Source organism: Mandrillus leucophaeus, unplaced genomic scaffold, assembly GCF_000951045.1.
Source record: "Mandrillus leucophaeus isolate KB7577 unplaced genomic scaffold, Mleu.le_1.0 Scaffold142, whole genome shotgun sequence".
NCBI classification, from domain to species: Eukaryota; Metazoa; Chordata; class Mammalia; order Primates; family Cercopithecidae; genus Mandrillus; species Mandrillus leucophaeus.
This window is the reverse complement of record NW_012101388.1, coordinates 3902957-3922744: the sequence shown is the minus strand read 5'-3', so window position 1 is coordinate 3922744 and position 19788 is coordinate 3902957. Positions and strand designations below refer to the sequence as shown.

Here is a 19788-nt window from a genome sequence, read left to right as displayed (position 1 = left end):
AAAAAAAATGTTCATGAAAGGTCAGAGCATCATCATTCATAATAGTAAAAAGATGGAAACAGCACAAATGTCCATCTAGTTATGAACAAAGAAAATGTGGTCTATTCATACCATGGAATATTATTCGGCCACAAAAAGGAATGACGTGCTGATCCATGCAAGGACATGGACAAACCTTGACAATAATACTAGATGAAAGAAGCCAGTCACAGAAGGACAAATACTGTATGATTCTATTTATATGAAATGTTTAGAATTGGCAAATCCATAGAAACAAGAGGTAGATTTGTGGTTTCCAGGGTCTCGAGCGAGGGAAGAATGAAGTACAAGGTTTCTTTTGGAAGTAGTGAAATTATTGTGGAATGAGATGATGATGGTGATAGCACAACTTTGTGAATGTACTAAAAATCACTGAATTGTACAGTTGAAAATGGTGAACCTGATGGTATATAAATGACATGTTAATAAAAAGGGGAGTTCACAAAAGAAAACCAGCCCTCTATTCTGGTGGTCAGGGAGATATTGGATTAAATGGCCTTGGACAACAACCCTCTCTCTGGCCACAGACATTCTTCAGATTACAAGATATTCCAGGGAAAACACTGGAATGAGTCTGAAGCCAGGTGCTAAATAGTAGGACCACTGAGCAATGTTGTGATCCTGACAGTTCAAACAACTTCTTTTTCTGCTTCATTTTTAAATGAAAAATTTAAAAACTGCCGTTCAAAATGGCCCGTTTGTTTCAATTGTTCTTCTCAGTGTTAGCCTGTTAACTCAGTGTATTAGTCTGTTTTCATGCTGCTGATAAAGACATACCCAAGACTGGCAAGAGAAAGAGGCTTAATTGGACTTACACTTCCATGTGATTGGAGAGGCCTCCGAATCATGGTGGGAGGCAAAAGTTATTCTTACATGGTGGCAGCAAGAGAAAATGAGGAAGAAGCAAAAGAAAAAAACCCCTGATAAACCCATCAGATCTCCTGAGACTTATTAACTATCACGAGAATAGCACAGAAAAAGACCGGTCCCCATGATTCAGTTACCTCCACATGGGTCCCTCCAACAACACGTGGGAATTCTGGTAGATACAATTCAAGTTGAGATTTGGGTGGGGACACAGCCAAACCATATCACTCAGCAAGGTAGATAACTTTCTCACTGACTCTATCCAACAGAAAACATCTGGGATGGTTGAAAGGGGCACGGGAGATAACTGGCAGGATCACTGCCAAGGTACAGCATTCAAGAGAAAGAAATAGAATCCTGTTCTCCATAGTATGCTATGAGATACTGAAGTACACTTCTTCGGTATCTCTTTGGACTTAAAATTAGAATTATATTCCTTGTTATACAGAAAAATAACTAATGAAATGCATAGGATGACAAAAACTTTCAGAACTGAAAAACAGGAAATGTAAGCTTTTTAGTTGTTTGGTGTTCAAAGCATGCCTTAAAGACAATGCAAAATCCAAGAAAAGAATGGCCCTTTTTCTGTGTTTGTTTTGTTTGTTTCTTTTCTTTTCTTTTTTTTTTTTTTAACATCTGGAGTTGTATACAAAGGAAAGGAGCTGAAATTAATGAGAGGAAATTGGAATTCTAACCTTATTCTCATTGGCAATAGAAAGTCACCTACATTATTTCAAATGAGCCAGTGATTGCTGATTTACATTTTCATTTTTTCCTTATAGATTAAAAAGGAAGTACAATGGTAGAACAGTAATCGTATCCTTTGTCATAAATGTTCTCACTCATCAAGGTGAGTGTTAGCCTGCTTGTGAAATCTCCTCTCCACAGAGGGAGAGGCAGCAAGAAAGTCACCTACAGGTATTTCAAATGAGCCAGTGATGCTGATTTGCATTTGCATTTTTTCCCTGTAGATTAAAAAGGAGTGTTAGCCTTCTTGTGAAATGTCTTCTCCACAGAGGGAGAGGCAGCAAGAGGAGAGGCATAAATTCAGGATCTCACCCTTCATTCGACAGACACACACAGGCTCTCTGCCCACGTCTGCTTCCTCTAGGAATACAGGTAAGTGCTTCAAGCCACTCCAGCTTAATAACATGAATTATTTTTGAGAATAATAATGATACTGTGTTCTATATCATGCATCTCCTGCATTCTCTCTGATTATGTTTTACTTATTCTGCCAGGGCATAATTAAAATATCTGTTTCATCTGATTTGTCCTTTATGTAAATTACTTAGTTCCAAGTAAACTAAGGCACCCTGAGGAACACAGAGGGAGAGTGTCTTGCAGCCACAAAGCCTTGAAGGAAATGTCAGGGATTCCTCTTAAGAGCTGGTTGGATGTGATCCACAAAGGTCTCCTGTTAGCATTCATTATAAAGCCTTCCTACCTGGCCCCAGTGTAACCAGCAATGAAGGAAAGATAAAGAGGGTCTATTACTGATTTATAATAGTCTTTAAAAACAGTAATTTTGTGAGCCTCTTAATTAGGACATTAATATATTTAACATATGCACATTGTAGAAAGATTGAAACGTTAAAAACGAGAAAAGAAAAACTTTAAATGTCAAAATCTCACAACCCAGATATGTCATTTCTTTAAGAAAATCATACTACAAAATACCACTCCATTTATTAAAGTCATTCTGACAGGAATCTGATGCTTTTCCAGGAGTCCAGATCACATCGAGTTCACCATGAATTCACTCAGTGAAGCCAACACCAAGTTCATGTTCGATCTGTTCCAACAGTTCAGAAAATCACAAAAGAACAACACCTTCTATTCCCCTATCAGCATCACATCAGCATTGGGGATGGTCCTCTTAGGGGCCAAAGACAACACTGCACAACAAATTAACAAGGTAGGTATCAGCTTCTTACGCTGTCCTGTTGCAGCTTCTCTCTGTGGTTCCGGCGGCTTGCATGCAGATGGTAATAGATGTGGTGGCCTGATGGGTAGCACAGGGAGCTGAGCAGGAATTTCCGTAACTGTGAACCCACTGACTTAAACAGATCTTTCGAGTAAAGTTTTCTTGTCCCGCTTCATGTCTCTTCCAGGTTCTTCACTTCGATCAAGTCCCAGAGAACACCACAGAAAAAGCTGCAACACATCACGTGAGTCACAGAGCACTTTGGTTCAGCTTTAGATCCCTGAGCAGGTCATAGTTTAAACCTGGAACTTCACAGAAACTAAGTAAAGGCCATTCTTAGGGGAAAGCCTGGATGAAAAGATTGAGACGTACAGAGTGGGTTGGCATTTCATGGCACATAATTATTATTCCTCATTTCTGCGTTACTGAAAGACAGTCAGCCCTGTACTTCAGAGCATAGGTCTGGATCAGGATAGGGTGGGTTCAAATTGCAGCTTTGCTCTTCACAAATGATGAACATGGCAGGACACAATTGCTCAGAATCCTAGTGACCTCATCCCAGAAAACTAAGGGTAATAAAAAATCTGACTCAATACATGCAAATACATGCAAACATTTCCAACAGTGTCTTGCCCATAAAGTCATAATAAATATTATTATTATAAAATAGCTATAATCATACTAATCATAGTAATATTGCAAAAATACTTTAATTTTAATTGAGTCATTAATGAGATTAAGAGGAATAAGCACAAGTCTATTTTGGAAAATGATTGCTATGGAATATATTGGTTTAGAGCCTTAATAGAGAAAAATGCTTTGCTGGAAAGTAGGAGGTTCTAGATTTAACAGGCTTAGGTTCAAAACTTGGCACTTCTAATTTATGTCTCTATAAATAGAGTTTTTTTTCTATTCTCTGAGCTTTCTTGTTTACATCTGAATTGAACTAAAGACTTGGAGTTACCCATGTAAAGCTCTTACCCATGTACCTGGCACACACTGTTCTCACATGCAGAGAATGACCATCGTAAGGAAAGAGCCATAGATCAGTCAGTGTGTCTTACAAGATGATACTACCAACAGGTATAACAGGGCTTCCTGGCATAATCTATTTAAAATATCCAAACTTAAATATACTCATATTCTTGATGTCTGTTAGAAGTGTAATGTGGTCCTTGTCCTTAAGGAACTGACAGTTTAACTGGAAAGCCAAACCTAACCCTTTAAGCCAACAGGGGGAAAACCCAATGGTAGACAGTGCTGCATCTTTAGTTCAGAAGAGAGAAGATTGGAGTGCATTAGTGCAGGAAGAATTTTCTGGAAGAAGTCAAACGTAAGGTAGATTTTGAAGAGTATTTGAGGTGAAATACACCAAGTATCAGGGAATAAGCACAAAGGTCATCATTGAGGATACCAGCCTTTAGGAACTGATCTAACAGACTTAGCACGGGTTTAGAATTTACACCGATGCAGTAATTCAGTGATCTGCTTTTTTGGCGTTTGAAGGTTGATAGGTCAGGAAATGTTCATCACCAGTTTCAAAAGCTTCTGACTGGATTAAACAAATCCACTGATGCATATGAGCTGAAGATCGCTAACAAGCTCTTCGGAGAAAAGACGTTTCAATTTTTACAGGTAAATTTCACCTGACCTACCCAGCTTTCGTCTGCAGCCTGGTGTCTGTGTCCCTGAGTGGCCTAATGGAAGAAAGCAAGGCAGATGAGCCTGGCCGACCCAAGTGCTAAAGCACTACTCAGAGTGCTTTAGCTCCGTTTCCACAACTCTCCCCCACTGGAGTGTTCCAGACCCTGACAAGACATCGGTGAAGTGTGCATTTAGGGATAATCTTGTAATAAAAGAGGAGGTTGGGTAGTAGAGTGAGTAATAAGATACCATCAGTAAACCGGCACTGACCTTCAGTGACCTGTTTTTGGGCCAGCCCACACTACCCTTTTGCATTGCCTATGTGGCATCTGTATAAAAATATGCATGGACAGGAGATACTGCATCTATTCAGGTTCGGGATTCGGCTTACTAGAATTATAAATAACTAAATTTAGTAATATAGAGTTACATAAATTACTCTTAATTCCTACTTTCCTCCTTCATGTCTCAAAGGAATATTTAGATGCCATCAAGAAATTTTACCAGACCAGTGTGGAATCTGTTGATTTTGCAAAGGCTCCAGAAGAAAGTCGAAAGAAGATTAACTCCTGGGTGGAAAGTCAAACGAATGGTAGGAGAGCCGCCCATTGTAGACACACCTTTGAGAAACCTATGCGAGTGAGCCCTGTGCCTGACACTGCATGGGGACCAGCGGTGGGGATTGAGATGGCTTTGCAGGGAAGACAGAAGAAGGCACTCCAGATAAAGAGTTTTTCCAAATAATAATATTAAGAGAGCCTCGGGGAGCCAAGGAGGAAATCACAGGAAGCCAATTAGATGAAAACACAGCCGGAGAATTATTTGCTCATGTTCCTGGATGACAATAGCTTTGTGGATCCCCTGTCTCCACTCAGGCCCATTTTGAGATCATGTCCTTTACTTTGAATCAGAACCAATTTTTTATGATGAATATTTAAAAGAAAACATTAGAAAGCATCTCCCTTCTCCTTTACTAATTGGGAAACAAGCAGCTCTCCGGTCAATCATCCTTTTGCCATCTGAACTGGAGCTGCCTGGACCACATCTCTAACCACACGTTCTGCAGGGATTATCACAGCTGTCTTCTCCATCAAGGGCAAAGAGCTTAACAAAGCCTCCATTCCATAGACATCTTTCCTACCTCCCACCTCTCATTACAGGCCAAACTTACAGCAACTCAACATGAGAGTGAATAGGAAGATACCCCAGGAAGTAGTGTCTGACAGCACAGGACATGTGTTTCATATTACAGAGCTCATATCACTTGTCCTAAAAAGCAGTTAGGGCCTACATCCTCTGATTCAGGACCCCATAGTTAAAAGAAAAATAATCGGAAGAGGAGGGAGGGAGAAAGGAAAGATGTGTTGAAAGAGTAGATAAAATCAGTGTATTAGTATTCCAAATTAGATGAACTAGAGTCACTCGTACACAGAGAACCTAAACTCCTTCTCTATCACAAGAAGTGATGTCTCCGTCAAGGTAACTTTATCCGACTGGAGCCTGAAAGAAAGCTGCATATGGTGAACCATTGGTCAGTGAGTCTAATAATTCAAAGATCGAAGTCAGTGAGTCTCAAGTAAGGATTTGGGTGAATAATTAATGATCAGTCACGAACATTTGCAAAGCATCTTCCAGACAAACCATTTGTACCTTGTTTAAAAGACTCTTTTATTCTTTCTCTTGCAGAAAAAATTAAAAACCTACTTCCTGGTGGAAGTATTGGCAACAATACCACACTGGTTCTTGTGAACGCAATCTATTTCAAGGGTCAATGGCAAAATAAATTTAATAAAGAAAATACTAAAGAGGAAAAATTTTGGCCAAACAAGGTATTGTCTATATTTTACTTATATAATATAATATGTTAATAAATTTAAACATTGCTGATGGAATGTACTATGACAAGTAAAAAATAAAATTTATCATGTCTGTTATTTTGTTGTTTTAGTCTTATACTTTATTTAGTAAGAAATACCTGAAGAAACTTTTGTGTCTAACTCATTAAATTCTTGGGTTGTGTTAGAAGAAGGATGTGTTGATATCTCAATAATATTATCTTTTTTATCTTGTGTCTCACTTGGTATTTGTTGGACACATTGATTTATTGCAGAATACATACAAGTCGGTAGAGATGATGAGGCAAAACAAGTCCTTCAATTTTGCCTTGCTGGAGGATGTACAGGCCAAGGTACTGGAAATACCATACAAAGGCAAAGATCTAAGCATGATTGTGCTGCTGCCGAATGAAATCAATGGTCTGCAGAAGGTAAAAACTTGCATCTACAACTCTTCTACTGCCTGACTTTTTTCCAAAGATACCAAGTTTAAGCAAGGTAAAAACTTGTGACCAAATTTCCTCAAAATAATGAAAAATTCAAAGGGAGGAATGATTACTCACCTTCATATTACAAATATTTAAGCATAGGGCCTGACACAAACTGAAGGCTTAATTAATTATTAATTTATTAGAGTTACATGCATAATATATCAATTTGATGATATTATTATGCAGCAATTTAAACTTGACTGGGAATAGCAATGTGAGGAAAGTTTACAAATACACCAAGTAAAAAAGGGAATAGAGATTTAGGGTATATACGATAATTGCAATGTATACTAAATAATGCATACAGAAAAATAACATGAGCCTATTAAAAACTGACACATGTAGTAAGCTGTTGGCACAAGAAATAGTGATATATACAGTTCATTGTATACAAAATATTATAATCATATTTTACATATGTATTATACATTTGTATACATACATATGCACACATTACATATACATAAAAACATGATTCTGTTTTTAGATACATATATTTACATATACACATATAATTCAGTGTATTGATATATTCAGGACTCATATTTTTCCTATTCGAATAATATCTAATAATGAACCTTCTGTATTTCACATTATTGCCAAAATAAAGATACTCCACATAGTCAACTCATTGTTAAGGTGTATTAGAGATCGATAGTTAGTCATATCAGTTTCTTTTTTCCATTTGTATAGCTTGAAGAAAAACTCACTGCTGAGAAATTGTTGGAATGGACAAGTTTGCAGAATATGAGAGAGGCACATGTGGATTTACACTTGCCTCGGTTCAAAGTGGAAGAGAGCTATGACCTCAAGGACACGTTGAGAAACATGGGAATGGTGGATCTCTTCAATGGGGATGCAGACCTCTCAGGCATGACCGGGAGCCGTGGTCTCGCGGTATCTGAAGTCCTACACAGGGCCTTTGTGGAGGTCACTGAGGAGGGAGCAGAGGCTGCAGCTGCCACCGCTGTAGTAACAGGGTTTTCATCACCTCTTTTAACTAATGAAGAGTTCCATTGTAATCACCCTTTCCTATTCTTCATCAGGCAAAATAAGACCAACAGCATCCTCTTCTTTGGCAGATTCTCATCCCCTTAGATGCAATTAGTCTGTCACTCCATTTGGAAAATGTTCACCTAGAGGTGTTCTGGTAAACTCATTGCTGGCAACAACAGATTCTCTTCACTCATATTTCTTTTCAATCTCATAGTCATCATCAAGAATTTAATGATTGAAATAGTATGCCTTTCTTTCTTTCTCTTTATAAGAACACATATAAACCTACATTTTCTTCCAGAAGAATTCTGCGTGAGGAAAAATGTCCAAGATACGATGAATAATTTAATACTGTATCTTCTAAATTTGAAATGTAATTCTGTTTGTGACCTGTTTTAAATGAACCAAACCAAATCATACTTTCTCTTCAGACGTAGCAACCTAGAAACCCACATTTCTTTGAATGTAGTTGATACCTGAAATCCTTCTTATGTTTCTAAATTTTGTGATTCTATAAAATACATCATCAATAAAATAATGACTTACTTAAATCATTTTTGCTTTACTTTTTTTCTCTCAGGAAAGGGGAAGTGTCCACTTACACGTAGGAAAGATAATTTAGAAATATATTAATCATATACAAAGGAAAATTCAAAACAAGAGTAGTTCATGACCAGCCTGTAGTAGAAGGCAGATCTCAGAACTTGAGGAGCCTTGTAAACCACATTAGAAACTTTCTATTTTATGCTAAAAGGGATAAGAAGCTCATTAGAGGCTTTGATTGTTTGATTGTTTATTTGTCAAAGGGGGATAAAATTATATCTGCATCTTGAAAATACACTATTTTACTTTAAGTTCTGGGGATACAAATGCAGAAAGTGTAGGTTTGTTACATGGGTGTGGTGATTTACTGCATATGCCATGGTGGTTTGCTGCACCGATCAACCCATCATCTAGGTTTTATGCCCTGCATGCATTAGCTATTTGTCCTAATGCTCTCCCTTCCCTTCCCCCCCATCCCCCAACTGGCCCCAGTGTGCGTTGTTCCCCTCTCTGTATCCATGTTCTGATTGTTCAACTCCCAATTATATGCAAGAACAAGCAGTGTTTGGATTTCTGTTAATGTGTTAGTTTGCTGAGGATGATGGCTTCTAGCTTCATCCATGTCCCTGCAAAGGACATGATCTCATTCCTTTTCATGGCTGCATAGTATTCTATGGTATATATGTACCACATTTTCTTTATCCAGTCTGTCATTGATGGGCATTTGTGTTGGTTCTATGTCTTTGTTATTGTAGATAATACTAACTATTCTTAAATTTTTAGGGCTGGTGTGATGTGAACAACTAAAATTGATAAATATGTTGCTGAAAATGTTTATTGTTACAACTATTTTGGAAACACTTGGCAATATCTGGTTATTTTGGTAATTCTATGTTTAAATATATACCCTAGGCCACGTGCAGTGGCTGTCACCTGTAATCCCAACAATTTGTGAGGTTGAGAGGGGCAGATCACTTGAGGTCAGGAGTTTGAGACCAGCCTGGCCAACATGGTGAAACCCTGTCTCTACTAAAATTACAAAAAATAAAAATAAAAATAAATTAGCCAGGCATGGCGGTGCATGCCTGTAATCCTAGCTACTCAGGAGGCTGAGGTGGGGTGATCCCTTGAACCTGGGAGGTAGAGGTTGCAGTGGGCTGAGATTGTGCCACTGCCCTCCAGCCTGGCTGACTGAGACTCTGTCTCAAAGAAAAAAACCTCTCTTTCTTTCTATATATAGCCTAGATGAACCCATGTACTATGTTGCACAAGACAGGTATAAAGGCATGAATTGCAACAATCTTGACAATGGCGAAGAATTAGAAACAACTTAAATGTATATCAAAAGAAGAATAAGGAAAAATTAAGCTAGGTTTATACAGTGGACTATTCTATAGCAGTGAATATAAATGAAGTGGATAATCATGTGTCAAAGAGAATAAATCTCTAGACATAATAGCAAGGAACTGGAAATCAAATGGAAAAGAATGTGTAAATATCACTTATGAAACATTTTAAAAGCACCTATAACATATATCTGTAATGTATTGTGTTTTAACATAGGAATGACAACATATTAACTTGTGTCAAATTTAGGTAGTAGGCATATGAAGTTCTTAAATTGTTTTCAAAACCTTTTTTAAACAGTTAATTTTTAAAAAAAAATGATAAATAAAAATTGTATATATTAATGGTATACAACATGAAGTTTTGACATATGCCCACATTGTGGAATGGCTAAATTAAGCTAATTAGCATATCCATTACCTCATATAATTATCATTTTTGTAGCTAGAACACTTAAAATCTACTCCCTCAGCAATTTTCAAGTATACAATATAACAGTATTAAATATAGTCATGATGATGTAAAATAGATGCCTTGAACTTATTCCTCTTGTTTAACTGAAATTTCATATCCTTTACCAACATCTTCCCAACCCCTCCACGCCACCACCCTCAGGTAATGACCATTCTACTCTCTGTTTCTATGAGTTCAACGTTTTTAGATTCCACATATAATTGAGGTTATATAGTATTTTTCTGTGCCTTGCTTACTTCACTTAACATAATATCCTCCAGGTTCATCCATGTTGTTGCAAATGACAGAACTGTCTTTTTTTTGTGGTGGAATAGTATTTCATTGTGTATATATATCATATTTTCTTTATTTATTCATTTGTTGGTGGACACAGGCTGATTTCATGTCTTGGCTATTGTGAATAATGCTGCAATGAACATGAGATACAAATAATTCTTTGACATGCAGATTTCATACCCTTTGGATATATTCCAAGAAGTGGGATTGCTGAATCATATGTTAGATCTGTTCTTAAAATTCGGAGGAATCTCCATAATGTTTTCTAAATGGCTGTACAAATTTTATTCCCACCAACAATGTACCAGGGTTCCCTTTTCTCCACATCCTCACAAACACTTGTTGTCCTTTGACTCTTTGATAATAGCCATCCTATTGGGTGTAAGATGGTATCTCATTGTGATTCTGATTTGCATTTCCCTGAGGATTAATGAAGTTAAGCAATTTTCTATGTAACTGTTGGCCATTTGTATATCTTCTTTTGAAAATGTCTATTCAGCTCCTTTGCCCATTTTAAATATGTATATGTATATGTATATGTATATATTTTGCTGTTCCAGATCTTTTTTTCCCATTTGGTAGATCATCTCATCTCTCTGTTGGTTGTGAATTCTTCACTCCTTGGCTGTGCAGAAGCTTCTGTTTTATGTAATCACATTTGTCTATTTTTACTTTTGTGGCCTGTGCTTTTGGAATCATATCTAAAAAATCATTGTCCAGACCAATGTCATGAAGTTTTCCTCTATGTTTTCTTTTAGTAGTTCTACATTTTCAGTTCTTACATATAAGCCTTCAATCTGTTTTCAGTTGACTTTTGTATATGGTGTGAGATGAGGATCTAATTTCCTTTTTCTCCATATGGATATCCAATTTGTTTTCAACACCCTTTATTGAAAAGACTGTCCTTTCCTGATTGTGTGTCCTTGGCATCTTTGTTGAAAATCAATTCACTGTATATGCATGGATTTATTTCTGAGTCTTCTATTCTGTTTCGTTGGTCTATATGTCTGTTTTTAGCCAGTACCATGCTGCTTGATTCCTACAGCTTTGTAGAATATTTTGAAGTCAGGTAGGGTGATGCCTCCCGCATCGTTATTTTTCAAGGCTAGTTTGGCCACTGGGGGTCTTTTTTCATTCCATGCAAATTTTAGGATTTTTTCTTATATTTATAAGAATTGGATTGAAATCAATCTGTGGATCCCTTTTGGTGGTGTGGACATGTTAACAATATTAATTCCTCCAAACCATGAACACAAGATATCTTTTATTTATCTGTGTTTTCTTCAGTTTCTTTCATCAATGTTTTGGTATTCAGTGTATAGATCTTTCACTTCATTGGTTAAATTTATTTCCAAGTATTTCACTTTTTAGTAGCCATTGCAAATGGGAGTGTTTTCTTGATTTCTTTTTTATATAGTTAATTGTTGGTACATAAAAACACTAGTAATTTTTGCATGTTGGTTTTGTATCCTGCAACTTTGTAGAACTCATTTATTAGTTCTAACATATTTTTGGTAGCTGCTTTAGGGTTTTCTATACATAAGATCATGTCATCTCAACCAGATTGTTTAACTGTTCCTTTCTGATTTGAATATCTTTTATCTTTTTCTTTTGCCTAATTGCTCTGGCTAGAACTTCCAGTGCTATGTTGAACAGAAGTGATGAGAGTAAGCATCCTTGTCTTGTTCCTGATTTTAGAGGAAAAAGTTTCAAAATCTCATCATTGAATATAATTTTAGCTGTGCAATGGGCTTTATTTTGTTGAGGTATATATTTTTTGTGCCTAATATCTTGCAAATTTTTATCATGAAAAAATTTTAAATGTTTTCAAATGCTGTTTCTGCATCTATTGAGATGGTTACATGATTTTTGTCCTTCATTCTGTTAATGTGGTATATCAAATTTATTGATTTGCATATATTGAACCATCCTTGCATCCCTGGGATAAATTCCACTTCATGATGTTGAATGATCCTTTTGATATGCTGTTGAATTTGGTTTGCTAGTACTTTTTTGAAGATTTTTGCATCTACATTCATCAGCGATATTGGCATGTAATTTTCTTTTCTTATAGTGTCCTTGTGTGATTTTGGTATCATGGTAATTCTTGCTTCCTAAAATAAGTTTGGAAGGATTCCTCACTCTTTGTTTATTTGGAAGAGTTTGAGAAGAATTGATATTACTTCTTCTTTAAATGTTTAGCAGAATTAAACTATGTTTGTGAATTAAAAGACTTAATATTGTTAAGATGACAATATCACCCAAAGCTACCTACAGACTTTTTTGTAAAGATAGAAAAACTCATCCTAAAATTAATATGGAATTTCAACACACCTTAAATAGCCAAAACCGTCTTGAAAAAGAACAAAATTTGGAGGTTTCACATTTCCTGTTTTCAAAACCTATTACAAAGTTGCAGTAATCCAAATGATGTGGTATTGGCAAAAGACAGATATATAGACCAATGGAATAGAATAGAGACCCCATAAATAAACTCTTCTGTAAATGGTCAAAAGATTTTGACTAGTGTTTCAAGACCATTCAGTGGGGGAAATTACAGTCTTTTCAACAAATGGTGCTGGAAAATCTAGAAATCTACATGCCAGTGAATGAATTTGGACCCTTACCTTGAAGCAGATATAGAAGTTAACTCAAAAGGATTAAAGACCTAATTGTTAGAATCAAAATGATAACTTTAGAAATAAAGATAGGCAAGAGGCTTCATAATATTGGACTTAACAATGACTTCTTGAATATGACACCAAAAGCCCATTACCAAAAGAGAAAATAGATTAATTTGACTTCATTAAGATTAATAACTTTTGTGCATCAAAGGACACTATCAAGACATAGTTAAAAAGTAATGTACAGAACGAGAGAAAATATTTACGAATAATAATTTGATATATAATTCACATCCAAAATATATAAAGCACTCAACTCTACAACAACAAACAACCCAATTTAATAGAGAGAAAAAGGACTTTAATAGGCATTTTTCCAAAGATACTGGTGGCTAGTGATTACATGAAAAGATGCTGAACTTCAAAACCACATTGAGAATCAGAAAACAGCAAGTGATGGTAATGATGTAGAGAAACTGGAACTCTAGAAATTGCATTGCTGGTGGGAATGTAAATTGCTGAAGTAGCTGTGGACATCAATACAGCAGTTCCTCAAATAACTAAATATAGAATTAATGTATAATCCAGCAATCCTACTTCCAGGTGTATACACAAAAGAATTGAAAACAGGCACTCGAATATGTATTTGTACACCAATGTTCATTGTGACACTATTCAAAATAAACAAAAGGTGTAAACAACCCAAATGTCCATGGTATATACTATGGTATATACTGACAATAGAATATTATTCAGTCTTAAAAAGAAATAACATCCTGATACACGCTACAACAGGGACCAACCCTCAAAACGTTATGCTGAGTGAAATAAGACAGAAACAGAAGGACACATATTGCCGGAAACAAAAGGACACATGATTCCACTTATGTGAGGGACCTAGAATAGAAAAATTCACGGAGACATAAAGTAAAATAGTGGTTATCATGGTCTGGGGGAATGGGAGAATAGGAAAATGCTGTGTAATGGATACAGAGATTCTATTATTATATTATTAATACAAAGAGATAGGGTCTCACTACGATGCCCAGGCTGGTCTCGAACTTGTGGCCTCAGGTGATCCTCCTGGCTCGGACTTCCAAAGTGCTGGAATTACAGGAGTGGGCCACCACATCCAGATGATACAGAGTTTCAGTTTGAGACAATAAAGAAGTTCAGGAGATGGATGGTGGTGATGGTTACACAACATGTGGATGTACTTAAGACCACACTGAATGTACACTTAAAAATTGTTAAAAGGTGAATTTTATGTTCTGCATATTTTACCAAAATTTTAAAAACTTATGAAAGACAATCTCTTTGGTGACTTACTAATAGCCTCCTAATAATAACTTCTGTGCATCAAAAGTTATTGTCCCTCACTGAATTTTTGAACCTATTTGTCTCTGTTGACCTCTCTTCCTTGGAATTCTGTATTTTGCTCTCCTGCACATCTCTGACTTTCGGTCTTCAATTCCTTCTCCACTGCCACTCCTTACTTGCAGACATTTCCCAGGCATCTATCCCAGATATTTTCCTCTCATTCTCCTTGGACGATCTAATGGCTTCAACCTGGAAGTTCTGTCATCTGTTTCTCTCAGCTTTGCCCTCTTCCCTTCTGTCTCTCCCAGCTCTGTGCCAAAACCCTTCTCTGACATCTCCCACCTCCATTCCCTTAATTCAACCTTTCTCTTCCATTTGCTTTGGATCGATATTTAACATTTTTAAATTGATTGATATTTTACATTATTTTTATTAGTCCTTAGTGAAAAATGTATTCTGTAACTTTTTATCATATCAGAACAATTACCCTGCCTCCTCCCTCTTCTGTTATGTGGCTCTGTGAATATTTCTGTAGAACAAGTGCTGTTCTTTGGAACGCCTTCACGTAACCACAGAGCTATATTATCCTCTATGCATCAAGTCCAGCTGCAACTAGGAATCACTTTTGGCTGCTTGACATTTCGATGAATGCTTCCTGAGGACCAAATGGGATCCAGAGATGGTTACATACTATGTTTGATAGTCTATTATTAAGGGCTCTTCAGTGATTTTTTCTTTATAAAATGGATTCTTAGTTATTGTCTATGCCTAAATGGTGGGCTGAGTGAGAAGTCTCTAGCACCTTGCCTGAAGTAGGGACTTATTGATAAAAGAGGTTTACCAAGGTCCATTTTAGGTGAGAGGTGACTTGTTAAGCACCATCCTCTGAGCCAAATTTCTGAGCCAATCCCCTCATCACACCCTTCCCATCTCATTGCCTCTAGAACCAGCCTCTGCTTTCCTGGAAATGGTCCTGCCTTTAACATACCTTTCTCCAGGACTTCCAGGAGAAGTCACCATTACCCACTTCTTCAGTCCCTCAGTTGCTGAAGCCGGGTGAAACCTACTCCTATAGTTACGAGTACTTCTCTGTTGCTGCATGAGAAAACTCCTGTCCTTGACCTTGCCCCAGGGTGTCGTCTCTAACATCATGTACATTAATTATAGTTTATGTTAAAAAATTGTTCCTGAAAACCACTGCGTTAAAATGAATATTTGGTCAATATTTGTTTTGATTTATAATATTACTCCAGGGATGCTTAGCTTTGCTTCTTTAAACGTTACTATTTTTAAAAAATCACCAAAATACTAGAAGCTTGCCACAGTAAACTAAAACTGCAGAAAAGTATGTAGGAAAATGTGAGAGGGGAATCCTCTCTGACAGGGCAGTGGTGGGAGTAATGACAGTATTCCATTCATACCTCAGCCTCCTCCAGTCCTTGTCTTTTGTCAAATTGCATCCCTCCACAAACCAAAGCGAAAGAACATCTGCAAGAGTTACTGAATACTCTACATGGTGGGATTTTTTTTTTTTTTTTTTACCAATGAATTCCTTTCTACTCTTCTTAATACTTAACCCTAGTGTAAGAAAAATACCCAATCAGGTAAAGCAATATATGTTATGTGACTGATTATTTTAAATTTAACTGAGATGTTTTACTGAGTATATATTTTTAAGCTACACTGAATAAAACTCATTACATTTTGTAATTTCTTTCAAGTGTGCTGTGTATTATTTAATAAATATATAAGAACTATTTTATCAAATAAGATAGTTTTTATTTATTTATTTTTTATTATTTTTATTTTACTTTAAGTTCTGGGCTACATGTACAGAGCATGCAGGTTTGTTATACAGGTATACATGTGCCATGGTGGTTTGCTGCACCTAGCAACCCATCATCTGGGTTTTAAGACCTGCATACATTTGGTATTTGTCCTAATGCTCAGGTAAGATAGTTTTTACCATGAAATGTTTACTCGTATCACAGGCCATCTTCATTCTATTTTATCTTATATAAAATGATTCATGTTTTAATCTCCTATTATTAAGATCTAAGAGTCTAAGATGCAGAGTCAATACATTTTAAAAATTATTTTGCCTACCAAATTGTTGTCCTGAATGAAAGACCACAGAAAAATTTTTGTTCTCATTCATTAAGAGATGCAACTACAGTCAAAATTAGCTTTTATGTTTAATAATTACTTACCAAAATTTAAATATATATATTTTCAATTGTATACTAACAACAAGTTAGTATACAATAACTGAATCCAGATGAAACTTTTTAAACATTTAGAACAATGACCATGGGCCATAAGAACATTTTGTATTTTAAATGCATGTACGTACTTTCATTTCAGAGAAATATGGCAGGGTTATCAATAAAATACTTTCAAATGTAAAAGTATATTAAATTAGGAGAAAATTCTTTGGAGGAAATGAAGTGGAAATATAACACCAAGGTAAAAGGAATGATGTAAAATATCTGAACGTTCAAGAGGTTTTTCATGTGTATTTCATAGGTTTTTCATGTGTATTTATTAGTGATGGTCGATCTCACATGGTTAGATTTCACTGTATGCATGTAAAGAATGATGGAACTGTTTTATTTTAAAACAACAGCATTCACAATTTGCCTGAATTAAATCATCTGCAATTATTTAGATTATGTGCAACATTTTAGCTATCAGCTTGGAAATGTGCAAGGAATATATGCTTTTTTAAAAAAAGAAAAAAGTTACAGCATGTTCTTGGGCAAAGGTTTCAGAGATCACCGGTACCTTGTTGGTGTTGTGCAGCACATTGCTGGCCACACCACCTGTGACACCGTGTGGCAGTGGCTGCAATAGCACTTCAACAGCACAAGACTTCTGGGGACAAGAAAGACTTTTTCACTTTAAGGCAACAGCAAGGCAGAAGATGCCTCTCCTCATCCCTAAAGTTGTTAAGGGGGAGAAGATCATGGGACAGAGAATGACATCGTTCCTCAATAGGATGGGGGAAGGAAGCAATTTCATCTGATTATGAAAAAGAATGTGGACTTATTTAATGATACAGTTTTTGCTTAAATTCACCCTGGTCTTTCCGATCAGAGATTCTCCATGTGTGATCTGTGGATCCCTAAGAGTTTCTGAGACCACAAGATCACAATCAATTTTATAATACTAAAACACTTTTGCCTTTTCCACTGTGTTGTGATTTGTGCTGATGGTGCAAAAGTGATGGATAGGACTACTGTAATTTAGCATGAGGTAGGCTCCAAGCTGGGCTGGTAGTCATGGATTCCTCACTGCCACACATATAGGAAAATGTCATTTTTCACTTCTGAATGTCTTGATGAAGCAATAAGTATTGTAGATTTTATTAAATTTCAACACTTGAATACACATCTTCTAATATTTGGTGTGATAAAATGGTAAGTATCTATAAAGCATCTTTAAAAAAACTTGGAAATACTTACAAGTTTGCGGGAAATTGCCAAAAAATGTATAAGGAAATTTTCTACCAGTTTTCCCCAATAACAATATTTTGCACAACTATATACAAACAGAAACACCAGGAACTGACATTGGTGCAATCCAAAAGACTCTTCAGAGGAAGAGAAGACCTTCTCAGGGTTTAAAGGATGAATAGGAGCTCAACAAGTGGCTAAGTCTGAGATGGCATGCATTACAGCAAAGGGAGGAGAGACGCAAATTGTGTTAGGGGAAAAACAAATAACTCCGTTTTGTTAAAGTAAGAAATGCAGGAAGAGACACTCACAAGGGTGATGAGACTGGGAAGGAAGAATTGCCTAATGATGAAGGCCTCTTGTGTCATGATGAAAGACCTGAGTTTTTTTCTGAAGGCCCTGGGGAACTATTGAAGGGTTTTAAGCATGTGGGTGGTATGACTAGATTTGTATTTCAGGACAGTATCTATGGGCTTTTTTTTTTGAGAAGTGAAGGACCAGTAACAGGAAGTAATAGGAAGCCCATTAGGAAGGTTTGCAATAATGTATCTAGGTCATGAGATTTTGAGCTAACGCACTCCACGGAGGGAGGAATATTTAAGAAGCAAAAACTACAGGGCTTGGTAGTGGATGAGGGAGGTAGGGGCAAAAGGAATCTAGGATGACTCACGGATCTCTGACTTACGTGGCAGGATTTAATGATGGTACCATTCACTCACATGCTCAGTTTGGGAATATTTGAGTTTAGCTTTTTAAGAAACATCAAGATGTAGATAGCTGGTTTTGCTGGCACAGAGTATGGTAAAATAATCAGGTTACAGATACATATTTGGATGTCATCTATTTGGGACGTTGTTAAAATAATGTGAGTGGCTGAGGTCATCCAGAGAGAGAGAGAGAAGACATAATATAATAATAAGGAAGCAAAGGATGAAAACTAGGGGAAAACCAGACAGTGGAAAAAGGAAAATAAGTTGGAATGGTGCACTGAGGAAGATGAGAGAAGAGAAATGAAAGCTAGAAGAGAATGTTCAGCATACTAAATGTAGCAGAAATACACGGTACAGTGCGTACCCAGACATTTTGGTTTCAGGATCACTTTAAACTCTTCCGAATTATTAAAGAAATCTCAAAGAACTTTTGTTTACGCGCATTTTTCTAATGATATTTACTACGTCAGAAATTTAAATGGAAAAAGTTTAAACATAAAATTATAAAATAACATCTTAATATTAAAAAATAATACAACAGTTGCATGTTACTATAAATGACACATTTTTATTTTAAAAAGTTATGTTTTCCAGTATACAAAAAATAGTGATAAAAAAGGCATTGTTTTACATTTTTACGAATCTTTTCAATGTTTGATTTAGTGTAATTATGTCTGGTTAGATTTATGTATCTGCATGTACATTCAATCTGTTGTTGTTTCGGTGGAAGAATATATGGCTTCATATAGATATGTGGTTTCAAAATAAAGGAGTTTTTTTTTTTTTTTTTTTTTTTGAGACGGAGTCTTGCTCTGTTGCCATGCTGGAGTGCAGTGGCACGATCTTGGCTCACTGCAACCTCTGCCTCCCAGGTTCAAGCAATTCTCCTGCCTCAGCCTCCTGAGTAGCTGGTACTACAGGCACAAAACAGAGACAAAATGTGCCAACATGCCCAGCTAATTTTTGTATTTTTAGTAGAGATGGGGTTTCACCATGTTGGCCAGCATGGTCTCAATCTGCTGTCCTTGTGATCTGCCTGCCTCAGCCTCCCAAAATGCTGGGATTACAGGTGTGAGCCACTGCGCTGGGCCTAAAGGAGAATGTTCATAGCCTCTTCAATTAACTGTGACTCTTTCTTTCTTTCTTTCCCCCTTTCTTTCTTCTTTCTTTCTTTCTTTCTTTCTTTCTTTCTTTCTTTCTTTCTTTCTTTCTTTCTTTCTTTCTTTCTTTCTTTCTTTCT

The 19788-nt window shown here is 36.4% G+C and overlaps 1 protein-coding gene across 2 annotated transcripts; it reads left to right on the top strand.

Moving 5' to 3' along the window:
* The first annotated feature begins 1916 nt into the window (after positions 1-1916).
* Positions 1917-8353, top strand: LOC105535158 (serpin B3). 2 transcript variants are annotated; one of them, XM_011974158.1, is made up of 8 exons: positions 1917-2025; positions 2635-2824; positions 3021-3077; positions 4340-4468; positions 4952-5069; positions 6164-6306; positions 6588-6743; positions 7497-8353. In XM_011974158.1, the coding sequence occupies exons 2-8, from the start codon at positions 2660-2662 to the stop codon at positions 7899-7901; spliced, it is 1173 nt and encodes a 390-aa protein (XP_011829548.1). In that variant the 5' UTR covers positions 1917-2025; positions 2635-2659; the 3' UTR covers positions 7902-8353. The 2 variants fall into 2 exon arrangements, with proteins under 2 accessions (XP_011829548.1, XP_011829550.1); XM_011974160.1 differs by lacking the exon at positions 6588-6743 and having other exon boundaries at positions 1975-2025.
* Positions 8354-19788: the final 11435 nt, after the last annotated feature.